Genomic DNA, 23,921 nt, shown 5'->3' with positions numbered 1-23,921 from the left:
GTCAAATCTAACAAAAGTATGGAGTGCCACAGGGATCAGTTTTAGGGGCTCTGCTTTTCTCCTTATACATGCTTCCCCTGGGAAATATTATCAGGAATCATGAAATAAGTTTCCACTGCTATGCTAATGATACACAACTTTATATTTCTTCTAAACCCAATAAAAATGCACAATTCTCCAAATTAGCAGAGTGTATCAAATGAAAATCATAGATTGGATGGCCAGAAATTTCATTCTACTCAATTCTGACAAAACAGATGTACTAATTATTGGACCAAAAACCTCTAAAAATAAGACGGTAAAATATAATTTGATTCTCGATGGATGTACTGTTACGTCATCTTCTTCAGTGACGAACTTAGTTGTTATATTTGATACCAATCTGTCCTTTGAAAATCAAATTTCCAATGTTTGTAGAACAGCATTCTTCCATTTCAGAAATATTGCTAAGTTACGACACATGCTCTCTGTTGTTGATGCCGAAAAACGAATTAATGCGCTCCTGACCTCAAGACTAGATTATTGTAATGCATTACTGGAAGGATGTCCAGCAAGTTCAATAAATAAACATCAATTGGTTCAGAATGCAGCTGCCAGAGTGCTGACTAGAACCAAGAAATACAGTATGATCATATTAGCCCAATTTCATCGTCGTTACATTGGCTACCTGTTAAATTTCGTATTTATTTAAAAATTCTGTTAACTACCTACAAAGCTTTGAATGGTCTAGCTCCACAGTACTTATGTGACCTTCTGACATGCTATATTCTGTCATGTTCATTATGATCACACAATTCTGGCTTGTTAATAATTCCAAGAATGTTAAAATCCACAAAAGGAGGTAGATCCTTTTCATATTTGGCTCCTAAACTATGGAATAATCTCCCTAACACTGTTGGGATGCAGACACTCTCACTTAAGTTAAGTCTAGACTAAAGACTCATATATTTAGACAGGCATACACCTAATTTATCCATCAACTCACACTTATGCTGCTTTATTTAGGTCTGCCAGAACCAGAAACATCTATCATGATCTATAACTCTGCATAAAATTGAATGGCATCTACGCTAATATTATTCTGTTTGTTTCCATTTCTCAACCTCGGAATTCATATTCCTGCATGGACACTGCTACGTGTCACTGAGTGATGATGACAAACTACAGCCGGTGCTAGCCAGACATCACTTCGGTCTTATGACTTCAGAGGATGGACTGATGCCAACTCTTCATCCAAAAAAAAAAAAAAAAATAGCTCTTTGGCTGAACTTGATTCAGTCATGGACAGTGGTTCCATGTGATTGAAATTAGTTGTCTTAACTTAAAATTACTACGCAATCCCAACTCTAACATTTTGTGTAAAAATAACTAAAAATTAAAAAATATATAAAAAATTAAACGTTTCAATGTTACTCAAATAAATTTATTTTATTTCTTTATGTACTAACTTGTAAAAGTGAATTTTAGCATGCTAAATACATGCTGGTTGGAAGCACTGCAGAGTGCAGTTTAGTAACTATGCTATGCTTAGCACAGCAGTTGCTCAACAAAATGAGAAATTAATTTCATATAAGACATCTACCTGTCCTCATCGTTAGCTCAAGCTCCACTCTTCTCCATAATGGAAAACCCCTGCCCAGTTTCATCAATTCTACATCACAAAAAGTATTCATGTTGTCCCAACATCAAATGGATTAAGTAAACTTCCATTTTACTAATTAAAATGGATGGAACGCAATGAAATCATGTTCTGACAAAATGTTTTAGAATTGTGTTGCTTTAGTTCATTTTAATTAAGTAAATTGAACAAGCAGCAAAAACCCTTTTTATGAGTGTGTGTAATAGGAGACAAAGTGACTCAATGCTAACATGTCAAGAAAAACAATGTCAAAGTCTGGTTTGTGGCAGAGCAATGAGGTTTCTTCAGGAAACTACAGTGCAACATTTAACATATATCCAAGCAAATATAAGACACACAGTGTTTAAAAATCTAGTTAAAAAAAACATGTCAAGTGGTGCCGTGACCCAGATAGGGGTGAGGTTTAGAGGGGTGAGTGTGACGGTAGCCTGCTGGTATGTGATAGCTGTGCAGTTTGGAAACCTCACTCTCCTGAGCTTAAGAGATACATTAGTGACCGAGGCTAGAGGCCATGGCTTTTATAGCATCATTGCTAGCGTGTCCGAATTCCATGCCAGGGATCACCGGTTCGAATTCCGCTCTGAGCAGGTCGAGTAGGACTGGTGACATGTACACCGATAAAGGAAAGCCGTTTAATGCGTTTACATGATCACACACGTTGTCGGCTTAATAAGCATAATCGGTAGAACAATGTGCATGTAAGCACACTAAATGACCCAGCTACAACAGTAAATTAAAAACAATAAATAGGACTTAGTAAGACGGATACACAACAGTGGATATATAATGGATAAGACTTGTTATAGTACTGAGTGAGGTGGTGAATGTATTGTACTGTATAAGCTTATAACAAGTACAGTACAAACATTATGCAGTAGAGTAGACAGTGTTTCCTCATGGGTGACATAGAGTTGTGTGTAGGAGTCTCAACCCCCAATACTTTACAGTTTGACCAGCATTCTAAATACTTTTGTCTGCACAAATCTGCTTTCTCAACCCAGCTTGCAAAGGTATGTCATGCCAAAATCTATTCCATTCTTTTAAACTCTCCCTCAGATTGCTAAGTGTCTGTGGGTCATCCGTCAATGAAAGTCTCTTCTTCACAAAGCCTTTAACACTTTCCCTTTGATCATATACTTTCACCTTGACACTCTCACACTCTGAGGCAGAAGTAAAATGTTCTCACACTCTATGCATTTAGAGAGGGAGGCAAAGCCCCTGTCTGGCCTACTATGGAAGCTATGCGTGCATTTGGATTGAGGGTATCGATCTGTGGAGGGGTTATCTTGAGGCAAGGATATGCCGGTGGTGTAGCAGGTGTATAGGGGCTGCTTTGAACAGACAAAAGACGGGAATGGGGAAAGAATGGAAGTCAGGCTTTGATTTATGTGTCTCATTGGCTGGTGGGTGTCTCTGGTGTCAGTGCCTGTATAAGAGGATGAATGCACAAACATGCACATCAGCACGCACACACGTACGTATACAGACATAAGCCTACTCATTCTGTATGTCTTGCTTACTTTCTATCTCTAGTACTAATTTTACACACATATGTATATAAAAATGATATCTCCATTCACATGGCATACATACATTTTTCTGCAAACAAACAAACATGTCAAATGTGTATGAATTTTCCAGTAGCACATATTTTGAGGATGCTGTCACACACTCTTGGTAGTGCATTGGTGTGGTATTCTCAAAGAAGTAATGAGCCTGGTTAGATGATCATAAGCCATAAGGACTTGGCATTGTCCCTATAGAGCTATTCTCTTTGCACGGCTGCTTTTGAAATGATGCATAATGATACATCCACATTATTGCAGACACAGATTATACAGCCATAATGAAGACTGTTTGTGTGTGGCCTGAACACTTGTGTTTATACACAGTGCACATGTGCTGTTACTACAAAACCTCAAAGCACTGTTTCCAGCATTTTTTCAATCATTCAAGTGAGAGCCATACAGAAAATTGTGCATGTGTGTATGTTTGTATCAACTCGTTACTTTCCCTAATTGCCCGTGGCATGCTGGGGCTGTTTAAACAAAACCCCACTACATTAGCTTCATGCCGCTCAGTGTAAGACTCATTTGCATGAGAGATTATGATCTTTCACACTGTTCTATGATCAGCCCAGACCACCCAATGTCTGGCCTACACCACTAAGAGAAGGAATGCAACACTGATCTGAAATCAAAAGAGGGCAGTTCCTTCTGTCTTGGACGGATTACAGCTTTACCGGAAGAGGGGAGGAAAGAAAGGTTAAGCCACTGTTGGTAGCCAGTTTCAGCACCTCTCCTCTTGCAGTGTTTGTGTGCCTCATGCAGAGGGTCTGGCCCTTTATATTAGAGCTCCGAGCCAACAGGACCCAGTAGGGTAACGGCAAAGCAATCCTTGGGAACAGTAAGTTACTAATGTTAACTATCTTATGGTTTTTATGTTTGATTATATAATCATACTTTGGTGAATCATGCTGACTTAGTTCTAATGTAACATGATTTTAATGTTTTACAACTTTTCATCCAGCCTGCTGATTTATTTAAAGAGTCTTTAATTAGAATGTCACAAGTAATGCTTTTGGACAATCTTAAGTTTTTTTCTCCCCCTCAAATATGATAAATTGTGGTTGCCAGGCAGCATCACAGACTTCAAGTTAATCTACTGTTAAGTCTTGCGCTCTGCGTGATAATGAGGAACCTTAGTGCGTAAGGCAAATTGAATTTACGGGAATTACTATATTTGCCAAACAGGAAATGTTATGTACTTGGTATTTCTCTGCACTTTGTATTTGGACAATAATCGTAACAGTAGCGTTCTTTTCCGTTACATTTTGCGAAGAAAATATGCGAGGTTTCAGCGTTTCCTGAAGCGCGCTGAGCAATGCAGTCCAATCAATTATGTTTAATTCAATTCACTTAAACTTCCAGCGCGATGCGAAAGAGGACCATTTATTGATAATGAATTCAGAGCCCTCCTCCTCCTCCTCCTCTTCCTCCTCTCGTACTCCTGTTTGCCGCTGCGCATTAAGAGACTGCTGGCGATGAGAGGACTATTCCTCCACTCTTATATCTGTCACCTCACTTGTGTTTTCCTCAAGCACTGCGGACAGAAAAAGCTGTGCGCGGAGCTTTATGAGACACGGCACAAGGAGGATGCTGACTGCCGAGGTTCGGGAAACGACCGCCACTCTCCCGGTCCCTCGGGGCTGATTTTCGGTCAAATACATTTAATGGGCGTTTGTAACGCCGTCTCCGGTGATTTCCGTGGATACCTGCTTGGATATTGTGTAAGGCGCCAGGATGAAGAGGATGAACGTAAGCACTTTATGCGTTAGTGTCCAAGCATGCTGGCCGCATTTGGCGCGTTTCGGCGGAATTTGGTTTACTGTATTATCGACGCGCAACTTTATCTTCTTTAGATGTTCTGAGCATTTCGGTACGCGTAGCGTAATATTAAAGCATGAAACGCGACTTAAGACAACGCAATCTTAAACTCTTAAAAACAATGGTTAAGATTCGTTGTTTGGCGAGAGATAGAAAATGATCGATTGTCCGTTCCCTTTGTGCGGGGATTATAGTAAAGGACTGCAGTTCGTGACCGGTTCAGTTTTTGCGTTTTTCTATGGTTGCATCATTGATATTGAAAATTGGTGTAAAGAGATCAAATAGAGTAATTTCTTCTAAAATAATTCCCTATTGCGCGCGGTTACCATACGTTATGGTAATTGCCCAGGCAATGGTAATATGTCAATTCCAGCATCTCTGGATGCAGAGTTGGCGTGCAAGCGTAATATCTGCGAGCATCCATAGGTTTTCTTACTTGAGTATCTAAAAACCTGCAATGAAAGTCTTATGTTCCTAAACACTTCATTGTTTTCTCTGCTTGCAGCCGCGCTGGAAGTCGCCATCCATGTGGCCGTCTGGAGTGGGCAGCAGGCAGCCCTGTCCCCGTGAATCGGCTCTGCGCAGAGCAGCCATCAGTGGCAACGTCCTTGCGCTCCCACCGTTCCACGTCCCCACGGGCAGGAGCGTCCGGGTCTTCATCTGCTCAAACCCTGACGGTAAGAGCGCGCGGTAGCTCTTATCAGCTTAGCTTTCCCAGATGACTCACGAATGGTGCGCGCGTGTGTATGTATGTGTTGTTGTTGTGTGTAAACTGGAGAATAACCTGGACCAAAGTACCATATTAATCGCAGAGCTCCAACAATCTTTTCTGTCATGCAGAATGGCACCTGTTATAGCGCAAACGATATGCAAGACGTGCTTCATCATCTTACGTGTCAATGAAGCAGATTTTACAGTAATGAATTCAGATGGCGATGAAAGTTGCACATCATTTCATAACACGCTTCCATCCTCAGAGATGAGGCCGTCGCTAATGTTTGCAAGACCAATGTCCCGTGTGTTTTGACAAAAGCAGCAGTGACAGCTGTTAGTGGAGCCGTCTGTCTCGTTCCGCAGAAGCAGAGGCTAGCGAGCATGACACAAAATAGCGTCCTGCGCTACAGTTACACAATCTCTTATTTTGTTGGCTTGAAAGAGCCAACATAATGTTCTAAACTTTGGTCTTATCAGGGTGTTTACAAAATCCCTAAACAAAGACCAACGTTATTAAATGTCACTCCACCTACCGCCAAACTTGGTTCAGACCTTCAGACTGTTGCTATGTTGGACTTGCGGTTTTCCGTAGCGAGCGATCAAAAATCCCCTACACATAGGCCACATCCATACTTACCCATTTTCATTTGAAAACTCCATTTTCAATTTGCTAGCGTCACCGTATATTTTAAAGTATGCGGTAATGGAGAGCATTTTCGAAACACTCAGTTTAAGGGGCCGTTTACGCGACAAAGTTTTCAACTAAAAACGGAAAACTTTTTTTATGCGTTTTGGCTGTTCGTTTACTCGACAACGACATTTTTGGGGCCTGAAAATGCAAACTTTTGAAAACGGGTTTCAAAGTGCAAGTTTTTGAAAACGATGCCGTTATCGTCTCTGTGTAAACATACAAAAACGCGAATTTGTGAAAACGATGATGTCATGCGCACGCGTATTACGTGTTCAGTCTATAGGCATGAACTTGGAGAACTTCGTCCTTACCTCCAGGGCGAACAGACCAACATGAGATCACCAGTTGGAGTCCTTAAAAAGGTGGCGTGCTTTATAGTCCAGGGTCACTTGTAGTAATAAAGCAACCTCATCATCCGTCCAGACAAAATTGCTCGATGCTTTCGCCATCTTCATTGTTTGTATTCACCGCTCTGTGGAAGAATGCTTATGTGTGCAGGCGCGTAGTGTTTCTTTACAAAGTGACATCGCCAACTACCGACCTGGCATGCATAATACAGCGTTTTTAGTTGTTTTCGCGGATCCGTGTGAACGGGGATCGTTTTGACAACGTTGTCGTCTGTACGCGAAACTTTTCAAAAATGCAAAGGAAAAACGTTTCTGTTTTTAGTGCATCGTTGTCATGTAAACATACACTTAGAAAGCGATGACTTTAGGGAATTGAAAACGGAGGTTTTTCATCTTTTAAACAGATTAGTGTGGATGTGGACTTACACTGGTTACGTTCAAACGGTAAATTTTTGGGATTGACAACCGCATTTAATTACAGGTGAGTCTTGAAATGTGCTGTTCATACAACGGCTTACAGTAGCAGCTTAAATACTGTCTGTCTCTATGAATGAACGACCGAAGTCAAGCCCGTCTTCTAACACCTGTAACTATCATCAGATCATAATTAACCGTCAGCTGCTTTGAATGCTTTTAACCGAGTACAGAGTGCAGCTTTTGTGTCGCACAGCTCGCACCTGTGAGAAGCTCTGGTGGAAAACAGCCGCTGGTTCTTCAGATAACACGCTGCTCATATCTTTGTCTCCGAGTTAAACGAAACCTCTCATGATTAACATGAAACATGCACCTGTACAGTGCAGCATGGCTCTCATATTATATGACATGACAGACAACTAGTTGTCAGTACAGTTGAGTTCACACAGTGCGAGACTGCCGAAAATGCGGTTGTGAGTGAAAATTTACAGGTGTCAGTTCCGTTATGCACTCACTGAGCACTTTATTAGGAACACCTGTACACCTACTTATTCATGCGATTATCTAATCAGCCAATCGTGTGGCAGCAGTGCATTGCATAAAATCATGCAGATACAAGTCAGGATCTTCAGTTAATGTTTACATCAACCATCAGAATGGGGAAAAAATGTGGTCTCAGTGATTTCGACCGTGGCATGATTGTTGGTGCCAGATGGGCTGGTTTGAGTATTTCTGTAACTGCTGATCTCCTGGGATTTTCTCTAGAGTTTACTCAGAATGGTGCCAAAAACGAAAAAACATCCAGTGAGCATCTGTTCTGTGGACGGACACACTTTGTCAATGAGAGAGGTCAAAAGAAAATGTCTAGGGATGCGTTCCCCAATAATGATCGATCTCAGCGGTTAAGAGCGTTTTCTATGAGCAATTTTATGAACGTTTGTTATTTCCCAAATATGCACTTAACATGAACTTGCGAGGATGCGCTTTAAGTGCTACTTAAGAGAGTCGCTGTCCATGTGACAGTGCTGAAATGTGACCATATTGTGCTGCTTGTCATTGTAACTTTATTATATTTGTGCATAACTTTACAATTTGTAATTTACCTCGCTAAAATTTGTTTAAAAAATTTTTCTTAAATATTCAACCTAATTAACTGCATATTTACATATTGTTTTTACAATAATTTTGTGCAGAACGATCTTTTTCTTTTACACAATCTGCTTCAATAATCAAGTGTGCATTTGTAATATTTCATTTTTACAAATTCCTCTCGATATGAAAGCTTCAGGATTAGAGAAGACAGTGGAGGCTCTGTGTATGATCCTGCTAATTACAAGCATTCATTGAATATTATTCAGTGTTATCGAGGAGCGCAAAATAAGGAGACATTTGGAAGATGCACTTTAGGGACATTCACCAATAAAGCGGAGGTCTGCTCTTTACTCCCAAAAGTGATTACGGTGACAGTAATGCTGCAGGTGTGGTGCTACACAACTTGTAGTGCTGGTGAGAGAGACTTCGGGTGTCAGAGAGGAAGAGGAGATGAGGAGAAAAGTGTCTGCCAAATGAATAAATGTAAATGTAGGATGTTGAGCAAATATATACGGACAATTTTCATGCACGGCAGCAAGTTAATAACATTTTTCTTCTCTTTTTAATATTAATTTATACAGTTGTCTGCATCAATTATGCCACAACTTTCTTGTTACCAACTTGTTCAACTAGTCCACACAAATAACTTTATTTGCTTACTAATTAATCTATTCATCCATTTAGACTATCTATTTAATGTATTTCATTATTATTATAATCATTATAATCATTATTATTATTATTAGACTTGTCTGTTAAAAAAATAAAAATAAAACACATATATCCTGATATTAAAGTCTTAGCATTAAGTGCAGCTATAGGTATTTAAATTGTATTAGGTGTAATTTCACAATTGTCCTGCAGGTGTCTGCATAAGTCTGTGTCCTTACGATGCTCTTAGCGCTGTACAATTACTCCAGAGCACTCGTTAATCTACGAGTATTTTCAAGTACTACTTAAGTTACGATGCTTTTGGGAAACGGGCTGCAAAACTAAGATGAATCGTAAGTTGGATTCTACGATCTACTTAGGCTTACGATGCTTTTGGGAAACAAGGCCCATACTGGTTCGAGCTGACAGAAAGTCTACGGTAACTCAGAAATCCACTCTGTACAATTGTGGTGAGCAGAATAACATCTCAGAATGCACAACACGTCGAACCTTGAGGCGGATGGGCTACAACAGCAGAAGACCATGTCTGGCACTTTATTAGGAACATAGTGTTCCTAATAAAGTGCTCAGTGAGTGTTGAATGTTGTTGTCACTCCTGTAAACATAGCTGTAGTAAATACGTAAATACAGCACTGACAACCGTATTCTGCTGCTGAGTGAATGTGGCCATTGATGGAATGTTCAAACAGGCCAAGGCTATCCTCAATTTTCTTGACCAACCACAGGGCAACGCCATAATGACTCTGTTTGCCGCTGGACTGTTTTGTGGTTCCGGTCTCCCTAAGAAGCAATGTAAAAACTACCGAAACGCATGATCCAGAACAACAACCATTTTAAGTGTTAGTTGGATTAAAAATTATTTGTGGCTTCACATGTGCAGTTGCTGGCTGTCATATATCTTGAAGTAATTAATTATATCAATGTAACTAACCTCAGGCCATTACTATAGAGCACTATAGAGCTACCTTTTTCTATCCATCTATCCAACCAACCAACCAACCAACCAACCAACCAACCATCCATCCAACCATCGGTCTGACTAGCTGTTTAACTAGCTGGCAATTTGTCTTACTGTAAGTTCTGTTAAACCTTAGAACTTCAAGCTTTTTAAACTTTTAGGCCAGGCTTTAATGCTGGTTTGACAAAGTTTGTCTTGACAAACTTTACATATTTAGTTTTAAAGTAAAGTTGTAACTGATGCTTTCAATAGTAAATTCTCTTATGAGTGTGGGAAATTGGGTAAGGGAGTGGGAATTTCTTGCTTGTATTTTGAGAAATCGTTGATAGGTCATCATTGCCTCCATCGATTGCTCATTTTTACATTTAAAGGCTTAAACCCAATGCTACTTAGAACTGACCTCAGAGTTAATGAGTGCCATGGGAACAAGGCAGCACATACTGTATGCAGTCATAGATTTAAATATGGGCTGCAGGGAGACCTTAAAATAGCACTTCTAATTAGTGGTCGACCAGTATATTGCAGAGGCCGATACATTTTCCCGTTTTGGCCGATTTGTTTCTTGAGGGTGCCGAAAACCGCCTTCTTGCATGTGAAGTGACTGAGACATGTAAACGAGCAGTCACGGTTCATTTTGTTGTTACGTGCCATCGTGTTATTACAATAATAGACCGGTGTGCAACACAGTGTCATTTATACGGTCCGCATATCAGAGCCGTGACAGACATGTTTAAGCTCATAATGTTAAAGTGCTTGCCTGATTCATTCTCCTTCTCTCTCCTCAACAGTTCCCTGTAACTTTTAACTGTCTTTTATAATGATAAAAAGGCAAATATAAATAAAACTAATATAATATACCATCTGCAAATATGCGCATATCTTGTTTAAACAGATGTACAGTAATAAACAAACCTCACACAACTTCAGCAGATCCAGCATCCTGTGGAGCGCTCATTTATTTGCCTCGAAAGCACGTATTCAAACTCTCTCCTCAACAGTTCCCTGTCACCTTTAACTTTCTTTTCTAATGATAAAGGGCAAATATCAATAAAACTTATATTATATACCATTTGCACATATGCAGATATCTAATTTAAACAGATGTCATTCACGAACCTCACGAAAATCCAGCATTTTCTTCCCGTCGAGCGCTCATCTAATATCTTCCTCTGAAGCATGTATTTTACCAGCCAGAATCAAAACTTCAGGATCAGGATCAAAAGTTCCACTGATTCACAAAACATGTCACTCCATGACAATCCAAGCAGGCGATCCAGGCTGTTTAAACTGTCAGGAGAAGATTGTTGTTTGCGCTGGATCCGCACGAGTGTGTGAGTGCAACTTCAAATTAAAAGCGCTTCACGTGTGCTATAAATAAATGTCATATTCACTATGCACTGTATGTACAATTGGTTTGATTTGGTATTTTTTGAGAAAATGCGATTGTTAATGCGCACATGCCATCCATGGTTTCTGGACTACTGTGTGTACTGTTATTTCCTTCCTAATATATTAACAATTTCTTAATGTGCAAATAAATTACTAAAATTTTATGACTAAACAGAAATCAGAAGAAACTGCTATCTACCGTTTAAAATACAATATTTTTTTTAATTCTTTTTTACAAAGTTCAAGTTTTGTGTGAAATTGAGTAAATATAGTGCTTAAAAGTTATTAATTTTATTTTTAGCAATGTTATGTTTATGTTATTTACTATATTAAATTGTGTGATATAGCAGCATTGTATCTGCCACCCTGCTCTCTGGATATTGTCATCGGCCAATAAAAAAACCCATATTTGTCGACCACCACTTCTAATCTAGGAGTAAACAAGCCAAGGGAAAGAAGCAATGGGCTAGGAGGGAGAGAGACAAAGAGAGAAATGACTGTGGAGAAGTGAGGGTGAAGTGAAAGTAGGGAAGATACCAGTAATTAAATGAGATCGCTGCAAGGACTTTTACACTCTGAATAAAATTAGCACCTTTAGTCAGAAGGATTCAAGATAAAGACGGCTCTAAAAACAGCAGCTGAAACAGCAGCATCTTTTCTACATGAAATGCCACCTGTGGCTGTAATGTGCTAACAAGCCCCTGATGCACATTAAGGTGTGTACATGTTATTTGCCATAAAATATATACAGGCCATGTTAAAAGAATTGTTTACCCCAAATATGAACATTTTGTCATTACATACCATCATGTATGCTGTAATTGTTCTGTGTAACACAAAAGGATTTTTAAAGAATATTTACATAGCTTTTTTCCATACAATGACAGTTCTTAGTGACCACATCTGTCAAGCTCCAAAACGTACAAACAAAACACCATAAAATTAGTCCATAATCCCAAGTCTCCTGAAGACATATGATAGGTTTTTTGACAAACAAACCGAAATTAAGTCATTAGTCATTTAAAATATCCCCCTCTACTGGTTCTCAAATCAAATATGTCACCTACGTCACAGGTTGGAAGTGAACAACATCAAACATCATTGGTTCTTGTGTGTCTCGTGATTTAATGTAATTTATGTCAAATGTGACAAAACATGTCTAATGGAGTCATATTTGATTTGAGGGCTGCAGCAAAGGGTAGAGTTTTAGTTAATAAGGACTTAAAAGTTAATGTATGGAAATGAAGGTGAGTAAATAATTATGATATTTATTTTGGGGTTAACTAACTCTGTAATTGCCCAAATTAAAGCATTTCTGTTCAGACAGCATTGCAGATTGTCAAACTACACCTTAATTGAATGGTGTTGCCTAGTGTAATACTGTAAAGAAAAAAGCTACTTCAAAGCTACTTCTCTATTGCAATTGAGGAACATTAGAGGTATTTTTTACTGATCAACAGCAGTAAGCCCTGGCGACCGCTGGTAGAAGACAGTTTAGCATGATTCAGAGGTGATGGATAGGGTGCACAGAGAGAGTGTGAGGTGTAGTGTGCAATGGACTGGACCTGTAGATGCACAAATCAGTGGTGATTCACATATTTGTCAAGGTAGAGAATTAATGACACTGAACTGTATTTTTTCTCTATCTGTGCCTGAAATAGCTTTCTGGACTGTGGTGCAATGCCCTGCCCCTTTAAGCACTAGAGGGTGCAATTTATGCACCACAGAATTACAGAAATGGAGATGGCCTTTCTGGCCCTTTCAAAGATGCACACACATACTGTACAAACACAGGACTTTCCATTGACTTGTATTGTTTTTATACTGAGCTAGTGATATTTTATATCCCATAATCCTAAGCCATTTTTCTAATGGTTTTATATGGTAAATGATGGTATGATAGCAAAACCTGACCCCACACAAATCTGTCTATCTATCTATATATCTATCTGTCTGTCTGTCTGTCTGTCTGTCCATATATCTGAGGGCATAACATAGACTTCTATTGTTTTTATATTATGCCAAACCCAAAACCTAAGCTCATATCATAATTTTTAGAATTAAAAGAAGCATTATGAATAATTCTAATGAAGTTTTTCTCAAATTATAGCCTAGGAGACCTACACTTGCACTCAAAACGACTATTCTTACCCAGTAGTCTCACTAGTCTCACTTTTATACATTCCTTGACTTGAGAGGAATGATCTCAATTCATGTTAGAGCTATATAAGAACTCAGCTCTGAAATTTTAGAGCGTCTACGAGGGGCAGTAAGGACCACAGATGCAGGACTCTTGCTGAGGTTTAAATTGAGGTTTTGAGGAAATGTGTGTTATAATATTTATACGCTTGTTTGGTTCCTTTCTCTCTCTGTAGGGCAAGCAAGGACGACTACAGTTTTATGTGCAAGAGTTTAATACTGCTTTAAGGTCCTTGAATTTAATGACACTACATTCTAACACAGTGTGTGGTGTTAGCCAACTTTATTTATTATGGTGCATTCCCTGTGTTTTGAAGGTTTACATGCTGAGTTAAAGAGATAGTACTCCAATTGAAAATTCTCTCATCATTTACTCATCTTCATGCCATCCCAGATGTGTATGACTTTCTTTCTTCTGCATAGTGAATGGTGGCCATACATCTGAAGGTCCAAAAAGCAAATAAAAGCTGCATTAAAAGTAATCCATAAGACTCCAGTGGTTATATCCATATCTTCAAAAGCAATATGATTGGTGTACTGTAGGTGAGAAACAGATCAATAATTAAGTCATTTTTTCAGATGTGAAATTGAAAGTGAAAGTGGAGATTTATAGCAAAGAATTACTTAAATATTGATCTTTTTCTCACCCACACTTATCATATCATTTCTGAAGACATGGATTAAACCACTGGAGTCTTATGGTTTACTTTTATGCTACTTTTATCTGCTTTTTGGATCTTCAGGTTTCTGATCACCATTCACTTGCACTGAAAGGACCAACAGAGCTGAGATATTCTTCTAAAAATCTTTGTTTGTGTTCAGCAGAAGAAAGAAAGTCATACACATGCGGGATGGCATGAAGGTGAGTAAATGATGAGAGAATGTTCCTTTTTGGGTGAACTATTCCTTTAAATCAAGCCACGAGACTCATTTTTCAATATAAAGGTGCTTTCATACTTGAGCATTTGGTGCAGACCCGAGTCTGATATCAGAGTTCACTTCATTTCATTAGTGTGAAAGTGCCTTGCCCAGGTAGTTGGTATGAAAGCAAGAAGTATGGAAGTGAATTTCTAATGATGACCATGGGCGCAGCTACGCATCTACTGGTGTGTTTGCAATATCAACTTTGGCGCCCTCTTGTCGGTATCTGACTGTTGTCCCCCATTGGGGTTGATTGCCCCCACCCATTTTTTGTGTGGCACCCTATTCTCATATCTGGTTGTCTCTGAATAAATTGCCTTTGTAGATCAGCTCACATTCTTTGCATCTCTTACACTGCATCCGCACAGACAATCGCCTTGTCATTCTGTGAATGTTAAGTTTTGGTGGCAAATCCAAACAACATGAATAAAACAGTGACACAGGGGTGTTGTCTTCTCGAGTCGTTACATAGCTACAGTGGTAAACAATTGGCGCTAGTACTCATGGTGGTTCTTGCGCTGATGATACAAACATACTGCCATTCACCCTCAGAAATACAATGCTAAAGAGACTAGTAGAATCAGATTCTGGTTCAGGTTAATCAATTGAACCAAGTGTAAAAACAGCCTAAGAGAGCAATTATAATTTTGTTATGGTTACATGGTATTATTTAATAAAATATGTTTTGTTTCTTTGATTGTATGGTAGCTATTTCAATTTCAGGTCCATTAATTATCCTTAATGCATTAACTTTGAAAAACACTCAAATGGCTTACAATAATGATGGATAATTATATGCTTTGGAGTTTCGCACAATATTTATGCCTTTGAGCATTTTGTAATTAGTTTACTAACGCCATGTAGCTAATGGATTGCCATCACAGATGAAATTTCACTTATTCCTTAAGCACACAATCAGACACCTTTGGTGGGAGGCACTCCCATAGTCCTCCATTTTGGCAAAAGAGGAGACCTCACCTAATCCCTCAGAGTCTTATGCTTCTCCATCAGACAGCTGTATCAATACTCAGCTCATCTCTATGCCACCATCATCAGTTCAGAGCATTTGTCGCTGCTGACACATGTAAGAGCCACATGGGAATGACTGCAAAAAGCCTTGACCTAAAATTGTGGACATGCTGTAGACATGGACAGAGGATTGGGAGTAAGATGCCTCAGTTTGGGATTAGAAATGACGCAGATCCTTATAAACAATTAAGTATGTTTAAAACATGTTATGTGACTGAAAAGCTTTTATCTTAAAGGAATAGTTCACCCAAAAATGAAAATTCTCTCATTATTCACTTACATTGATGCCATCCCAGATGTGTATGACTGTCTTTCTTCAGCAGAACACAAATGAAGATTTTTAGAAGACAGAGCTCTGTCAGGTCCTTATAATAAAAGTACACAGGTGCCAGCGCTTTGACGGTCCACAAGTCCCATTTAGGCTGCATAAAAGTAATCCATGCGACTCCAGTCGATCAATGAATGTCTTCTGAAGTGAATAGATAGGTTTATGTAAGAAAAAAGTCGATAATTAAAACGTTTTTAACTTTAAATCGGCGCTTCCATCCAGGGCTCTGATGCTGTTTGAAATAGCCGAACTCTTACGTGACGTTTGTTCTTCTGTTGTAAATAAGTGCCGCTTCCAGATTCTCGCGTGAACTCGCCGACGTGCTTACATCACGCTTTGCGTGAGCTGCTGGCAGGAAGCACTTTTTAAAAGTTAATAACGTTTTAATTATCAATTTATTTTTTACACACACGTATTGATTTGCTTCAGAAGACATTCAGTGATCGACTGGAGTAGTGTGGATTACTTTATTGCTGCCTAAATGTGACTTTTGGACTGTCAAAGTGCTGGCACCCATGTACTTTCATTCTAAGGACCTGACAGAGCTCTATCTTCTAAAAATCTTCATTTGTGTTCTGCTGAAGAAAGACAATCATACACATCTGGGATGGCATCAGGGTAAGTGAATAATCAGAGCATTTTCATTTTTGGGTGAACTATTCCTTTAAAATGTCCTTGATGGTAATGTTGTGTGACATCTACCAGGCATGTGACCGTCAGTCCACGCATCTATACACGTGGCTTTTTGAGCGCATTACCGTGGAGACGTAGTGCGTGTGGAGCCCCACGCTATTCTCTTGCGGCATCCACGCACAACTCACCACGCGCCCCTCCGAGAGCGAGAACCTCAGCATCAATACTCGAAGAGCTACCCAGGCCCCCCTAAGAATCACTTTTTAAAGTATTTATGAATGGTTGGCCTTAAAGTCGCATTCGCAACCCATTTAACTTCTGTAATCTGATGCATTTCTGAGTGTAAAAGGATATTTAATGAGAAAAAAATTTAGAGCTGCACTTAAAGGGATAGTTCACCCAAAAATGAAAATTCTCTCATCATTCACTAACCCTCATGCCATCCCAGATGTGTGACTTTCTTTCTTCTGCTGCACACAAATTAAGATTTTTAGAATCTCAGCTCTGTAGGTCCATACAGTGCAAGTGAATGGTGGCCAGAACTTTGAAGCGCCAGTGGTTAAATCCATATCTTCAGAAGTGAGAAGATAGATGTGGGTGAGAAACAGATCAATGTTAAGTCCTTTTTTTCTATAAATTATCTTCCCTACCCAGTAGGTGGTGATATACACAAAGAATGAGAACAGCCAAAAACAAAAGAATAAGAATGTGAAAGCGAAAGTGAAAGTGGAGATTTATAGTTTAAAAAAAAGGACTTAAATATTGATCTTTTTCTTACCCTCACCTATCATATCAGACTCTGAAGATAAAGATTTAACAACTGAAATCATATTGATTACTTTTATGCTGCCTTTATATGCTTTTTGGGCCATCAAATTTCTGGCCACCATTCACTTGCATTGTGTGGACCTACAGAGCTGAGATATTTAAAAAAATATATATATATAATAATCTTTGTTTTTGTTCATCCAAAGAAAGAAAGTCATACATATCTGGGATGGCATGAGGGTAAATGATGAGAGAATTTGTACTTTTGGATGAACTATCCCTTTAATGTTATCCATTGGGTTGGGGAAGGGATTCGTGATGTCAGCCGAAAGGGAAAGCTGGTTAGGACATTTTGCTAAGAGATTATGCATACCACCTTTTTTATTTTATTTGAACAGCATGCACTGATTAATCCTGCATAATAATGCCAGGAATGTGAATCAAACAAGTAAATTATTTTGGTCAATTTTGATTTCATGTTGACTTCGAATGCATGGAGGCTGGAAAATCTCATACATTTACATTTACATTTATTCATTTAGCAGACGCTTTTATCCAAAGCGACTTACGAATGAAAATAGAGGACAGTTTTATTCCCTTTCTGTTCCATATGTTTTATTCCCTGCATCTCACAAGATGTTTAATGGCAGCCCTTTAAGCCTTTCAGTGAGGTTTCAAGGCTTTATTATAGAAATTATAAGTCTCTTTTAAGTCTTTAATTTTCTCGCACCATTGCCTGACTCCCTTATTCTTCTTTCCCCGCTCCCCTCCCTCCATTCAATCCAATCTTGTTCAATAATGCTTTATTGGCACTCACTCCCCCTCCTCCCTTCAGGAATGAGCTCACTAGTTTTCACTGCATTTTTCTCCCTGTTTCCTTATCACTGTCAATCATGTCAAACATGCCATATGTAAATGTGCAGGCCAGACAGTACAGCAGCTCTTGTAGTCCTAGAATTTTTCCTTCCTTTTTATCCTTTCTCTCTAGATATTTCAGACCTTATTTCTTTGACACAATTCTTGATGCATGCATTTCGAAAGCTAAAATTTGTTATGTAAATATGCGGTCTAAAGCACTCCCCAGTGTTTGCACATTTATTCATTTATGGCTGTTATAAAGGTAACTACTTACGAGGTTCTTTTCCCTGGTGTTCTGCCAGTCTAAACGTGTCTTGTCTACTGACATGACACTAATATGGTCCAATACCACACTCACGTACTTGTACTCATACTCTTAAAAATGCTCCAATACCAAAAACCGATACCATCTGACGTAACAGTTTTTACAAATTAAAATCACGTTATGTCCTAGTGTAATTATTAAACCGCAAGTGCAGCGATTTTATAAGATAAATATATAGATTGCATGGCTGCTCATACCTTTTAGAGCTCCTTGACTCATACACGGAAAAGACCATCATGACCATTTCGCGCTCTGTTTGTAGCAGATGAAAGTGAGCAGAGCGCTAATTCACTTTGTAGCGCAAGGCACATACAGACTACATAATTATTTAATTAAATAGCAGCCTTGTACGGTTTTTTTAATAACATTAGGGGTACGTTCCATTAAGAAGTGTTCCTCCCTATGCCCTATTACCTTAGAAGACTTTACCATCCACTGTGAGAGTTTGGTAGGGCTGAAAGGTGTGGGGTTCAAAGGTAACGTTAATTTGGAACCCACCTTTAAAGTAATTTTTATTGCAAATTCTGTTTGAAGCAATGTTACAGCATGGCTATCATGATTGTTCTCCCTTGGAAGTACCCTTCGAGGCTGATTTATCCTAATTGGAATGCAGAGTATGTCACGTAGTGACCTGCTTTTCCGGCGGTGCGAAGCTACAGTCAAAAATACACAGGAACTGAAAGAGCTTTACTTCAAAATAAAAGCTTTTGTAAAAAATAAAAATAAAAGCTAATTTATATTACTACTGTATAGTTATGTAATATTCACTGTAATACTACTACTATTACTACTACTACTACTATTAATAATAATAATCAATCAATAATGATGCTCTGTTATGCAGCACTTTATTTGACAAAAATAACTCCAGTGTGGTGTTTTAGATTGTGCTGTGACGTTCTGTATAAAAGCACTTCATTTGATAAAAATAATAGTGTTATGTCGGAAAATTAAAAGTTCTATTTTTATTTGATTAAAGTTTTAATGAATTCATTTATTTAGACATTTTGATGATAAAATTTAAATAATTTTTTTAATATTGAATTTAAAAAAAAAAACATATCAGCCAATACCAAAAAGGAAGTATCGATACTCGTTCTAAAAAAATGGTATCACGCCATCCCTAGTCTAATGTGTTTGTTTGTTTGTTTGTTTGTTTGTTTGTTTGTTTTTTCCCTTAGGGATGGTGTGTTGCATGTAGAAAGATTATTTGAAGTTTCAGTATCAGACTGAGTTGTGTTTTATTTAAACAATACTATCACACTTGCAAGAGTTGCTTTTGTTCTGATTATTAGCGCAGCTGTAATCTGGCTGCAGGTAGTCAGGAATTTGTGTTGATATTTAGTACAGTGGCATTATTGTGATTGTGATTGATTTAATACAACAGTTCTATAAACAATAAAACAGTAACTTCTTCAAGTAACTTACATTTTTGTGTGTCAGTGAGCCTGACTTGAAAGCTGCAAAAACAAGACATGCTGAGTGCTACAAACAATGAAGCACCCAAGTGTTGTTATACTAAACTTCAGCCCTCTTGTCAAAATCAGATTTGAGGAACAGAACCAACTGTTGTGTAAAAAAGTTATTCTCCACAAGTGAATAGATTTTTAAAGACAACTTATGAACCTTTGAAGACAGACCTACTGTACCATGTGAGGTTGTTAATCAATGTTTTATGCTTCTGTGGGAGTCATCAGTCCATGTTATTTAATATTCATTTTTTATTATTGTGTTTAATAGCCGAATTTCTAGTTAAGAACTACACCCATGATCCTGAAGAGAAACGATCCACCAATAACGCACTGTGAATGACACAATTGAGTCGGTCTCCCTAAACTCTCAAACTGCTGATTTATTTGCATATCTGAATATTTTACTATAACTTTTCAAAAGTATTGTTTCTGTACTTATAATCAACAACTTTAAATCAATAGTTTTATATTTTTACATTGTTTTAAAATTGATTACATCATTTGCAATGCTTCATGGGATTGTAGTTCATTCCCTTGTTAAAGACATTAAGTACACATCCCTTTGACATTTTGTCTGGTTTTCAAATACTTTTATTTTTTATTTATTTGCTTCAAATCATAGTTTGTAACATTGTGAGTCACCTCGTAGTTAGTTGGTTTAGTTCATAACTATTTTATGAAGGATTTTATGAAATCAGTGTGGAAAATATTAATGGTTAACAAATATTTCCGGAACCAAGACGGCTCAAAAAGTGGGTGGGCACTGTTGCGCTCTATTGTATTTATACTATTACACTATTGAATGCTTGATTCCAATTGGTTGATAGGGATTCTAAGGTGTTGATTAATTTTCAATATCAGGCTATGACAGGTCTGATGACAGCTTTATAGTTCCATATCACTTTGTAACCAGTTTATACTGGAACTGTTCTATAATTTTGTCTATTAGGGATGGGCATTTTCAAGTAAGTTTGTAGTCGAGTACTCGTAATCAATTACTCATAAATTAAAATGTCAGCTGAAAATATCAAGTATGACACTTACATGAAATTTATATTTTGTTTTATTCACAAACGTTTCCAAGAACGTTTTCAAATTAAGCTATTTTCAACAAGCTATACTTTTCTTTTGGGAAGAAAAAAATGAAATGAACAATATGATATGATATGATATATATGATAATAAAAAAAGGATAAAAAAAACTCTCACCTGTAGCTTACATAGAAACCAGTACTGATGACATTAGGGTAATGTACATAAATAAATAAATAGAGTCCACATAAAGACTATCACATTTTTATCAGTTCACATGTTATTATTCAGAAAAACAAGTGGTGAAAGTTGTCTTTTTATTAAATGTGCTCTGCCCGTGTTCAGATATTTAACGGACACATTGGTCTGAAAGCTTCCGAGTTTCTCGTACTACTTCGCATTTCCTTTCCACCATAAAAACAGATCCTTGTCTGTTGGTATGCATGACTCCAACAAGAACAGAATACCAAAAAAAGTAGAATCAAAATATTACAAGTACAGTATTTTCACACATCCACAGCACCCCCAGTGGACTCAAAACTGCACGATTTGGTGAGCGATCCAGAGGGAAAGTACAGGATAATTCAGCATTGCCAAGCAAATGCGCAAAGGAAATTCAATTTATGATTTTCAAAAAGTGTTTTTAATAGTCAACTAGCTGGTATTCGTGCACATCCCTAGTGTCTATACTATAATGAGAAAGTCATAATGAAGGTCTGAGACATTTTTAAATGCTTTTCTTGTCTGGATAGTCAAGTTTTTGTGTTGGTGAAAAGAAAGAGGAAAGGGAGAAGAAGTAGAGCAAGAGATAAAAAGAGAATGGAAAGTTATCATTGCAGCAAGTCAAATGGGTGGGAGGAAAACTCGAGGTAGTTTCACCACACCATTTATTGAACAGAGAAAGACAGGAAAAGAACAAAGGGGCAGAGGGAGATGTGTGCAAGAGACGAAAAAGGCTGAGACTAGATACTTGTAGGGCAGCTCAATAAAGCACCTAAAAAGGAACAGAATGAACAGGTATTAAAGATTTAAAACAAGAAGGAGGCACTCAAGCTCTGTGCCAAAAATCTCATAAAGGTTGACACAAATAGAGATGCTGTAGCGAGAAGTGACACATGCTGTGTTGGCTGCCTGTATCTTGAGGCTTCCAAGCACATGATTGGCCTCATCTTCCACAGAGAGCTCTCTCTTCTCTGTTGCAATATCAGCAGAGAGCCTGCACAATAGCATACTGATACGGACAAGCAGAAGAGGAAAATATGTTTCAAAGGGGTTGAAATGTGCGTATAAATCAGCAAACAAGTTCTGTTACCTTTTGCTGTCAGTTTGAGGTAAATCAAAGAAGGACAAGCCAAGAAAAGCAAAGAGGGAGAGCCAGAGGGAGTAGAACGATGCAAAGGGAGTTGTTTGACTAAGCCTCACCCAGTGTGTGACCTTGAAACATCAGACTCTCATCACGTATTCTCAAAAGCTAATGTTTTCATGCCCTTTAGAGACTGCTCAATGTTTGTAATCGCTGCTTTAATTGTTCAGGGTCTTAAATCAAAGTTTGGTGTCTGAAAGCATGGGTGAAATCAATGTCATATGTATGAGGTAGATGTTGTCTTAGGGTGTTTGTTTTTGCTCTGCTACTACTGTAGTAACCTGGCAGTAATAACTTTGAACAGACTTCTTTTAATACAGTGTAAGCTTAGGTATCCTCAGTGTGCCAACTTTCATGTCTCATATCGCTCTGACTGTCTGTGACAAAGGGAATCATGTAATATTCAATGACATGCACTGCTGTTGTGTACAAAACACATACATACGCACTCACACACACAAGGTCAGCTTCGCCATGCTGCTCTCTATCCCCAGGGAGAGATGCGCAATGTAGTGAAGAACAAGTTTTGAAGAGAGCTCGAAAGAGAAATGTTTGTAATGTGATTTAAATTGTGATTTTCTCTTAAGTGTTCAAGTGAATGATGAGGAATTTTTAAGAGGGAGAAACTATAATACCACACAGTCAAAAATGTACCGTGTGGTTTTTGGATGTAGTCTTTTTTTTATTTTTTTTTATGTACCATGTCATTAACATGAGTCCTTGGTAATACCATGATATTCTTTTGTATACAATATAAATACCATGGTAAATGAATATGGTAATCATTCAATACCATGGCATATATCAAAGTACCATGATATTACCATCTGATACCATCGCTGTACCATGGTACCTCAACAGTACTTTTTCATATGGACAGTATTTTCTTTGTAAAACTAGTCAGTCTGAATAGATTTACAGACATTTGAAAAAACACAGATTTAAAAACATTTGGGTAATTGACATTAAATACTTTTGGGATTTTTGACATGCAAAAACTATTTTAAACTTAAATTTTGCTAGTTCTTAAGGGTGTAGGTTTACAATTCTTCTGCTTGCAGTTTTGTGGCCATGTTATCCATATTTCATGAGAGCGCTAGTGCCCCAGCAAAGCGCAAGTGGACATGGGTATTTGTGTTAACTGTGGGTGTATTGTTTGTTAACGAATTGGTGCAAAGCGCAATTTGCTATTTTCCTGAGAAATAGGTCATTGTGCTAAGACGTTTCAATACCAGGTCTGTTTTCAGCCCAAGTCCAAATAAAGTTCCTGCATTAGCAGTTTGGAGATTCCACCTGTAGGTGGTAATAAAGTTCATGACCAATCTCTTAACGTTAGCGCCAGGGCCGAACTGGGACATCATTTCAGGCTGGGAGTCTCACACTCATCCAGGCCACCCAATAAACCCACAAAAAAATTTAAAACCACAGCTTATGTTGGGGATAATGATTTAACAATATACACTTTACACAAAGGTTGTATTCGTTAATGCAGGAACAGGTAACGTTCCAAATTAGGTTTAAAGACATAACAATGAATATTTGTTAATGCCATTGTTCATCTTAGTTAATGTTAATTTATACATATTGTTCATTGTTAGTTCATGTTAGTTCTTCTTAATGATGTTACATTACCAATTTTTTTTTATATTTAACTGTAGTAGTATGTGTAAAACCAAGATTAAATATGCTAT

The 23,921-nt window shown here is 38.0% G+C and overlaps 1 protein-coding gene across 2 annotated transcripts in view; it reads left to right on the top strand.

The window, feature by feature from the left end:
* The first annotated feature begins 3,925 nt into the window (after positions 1–3,925).
* LOC127416496 (NACHT and WD repeat domain-containing protein 2-like) overlaps positions 3,926–23,921 on the top strand; it is a 101,915-nt gene continuing 81,919 nt past the window's right edge. Inside the window, exons 1-2 of one of the 2 annotated variants that reach the window (XM_051655909.1) lie at positions 3,926–4,045; positions 5,531–5,702. In XM_051655909.1, coding sequence (XP_051511869.1) covers positions 5,552–5,702 — 151 coding nt within the window. In that variant the 5' untranslated portion in view covers positions 3,926–4,045; positions 5,531–5,551. Of the gene's footprint in view, positions 4,046–4,718; positions 4,957–5,530; positions 5,703–23,921 lie in introns of those variants that run through there. The other variant, XM_051655902.1, reaches the window with a different exon arrangement.

The sequence above is a fragment of the Myxocyprinus asiaticus genome, chromosome 2 (assembly GCF_019703515.2).
Source record: "Myxocyprinus asiaticus isolate MX2 ecotype Aquarium Trade chromosome 2, UBuf_Myxa_2, whole genome shotgun sequence".
Classification (NCBI taxonomy): Eukaryota; Metazoa; Chordata; class Actinopteri; order Cypriniformes; family Catostomidae; genus Myxocyprinus; species Myxocyprinus asiaticus.
Note: the sequence above shows the minus strand (reverse complement) of the source record. Positions and strands in the feature narration are given on the sequence as shown.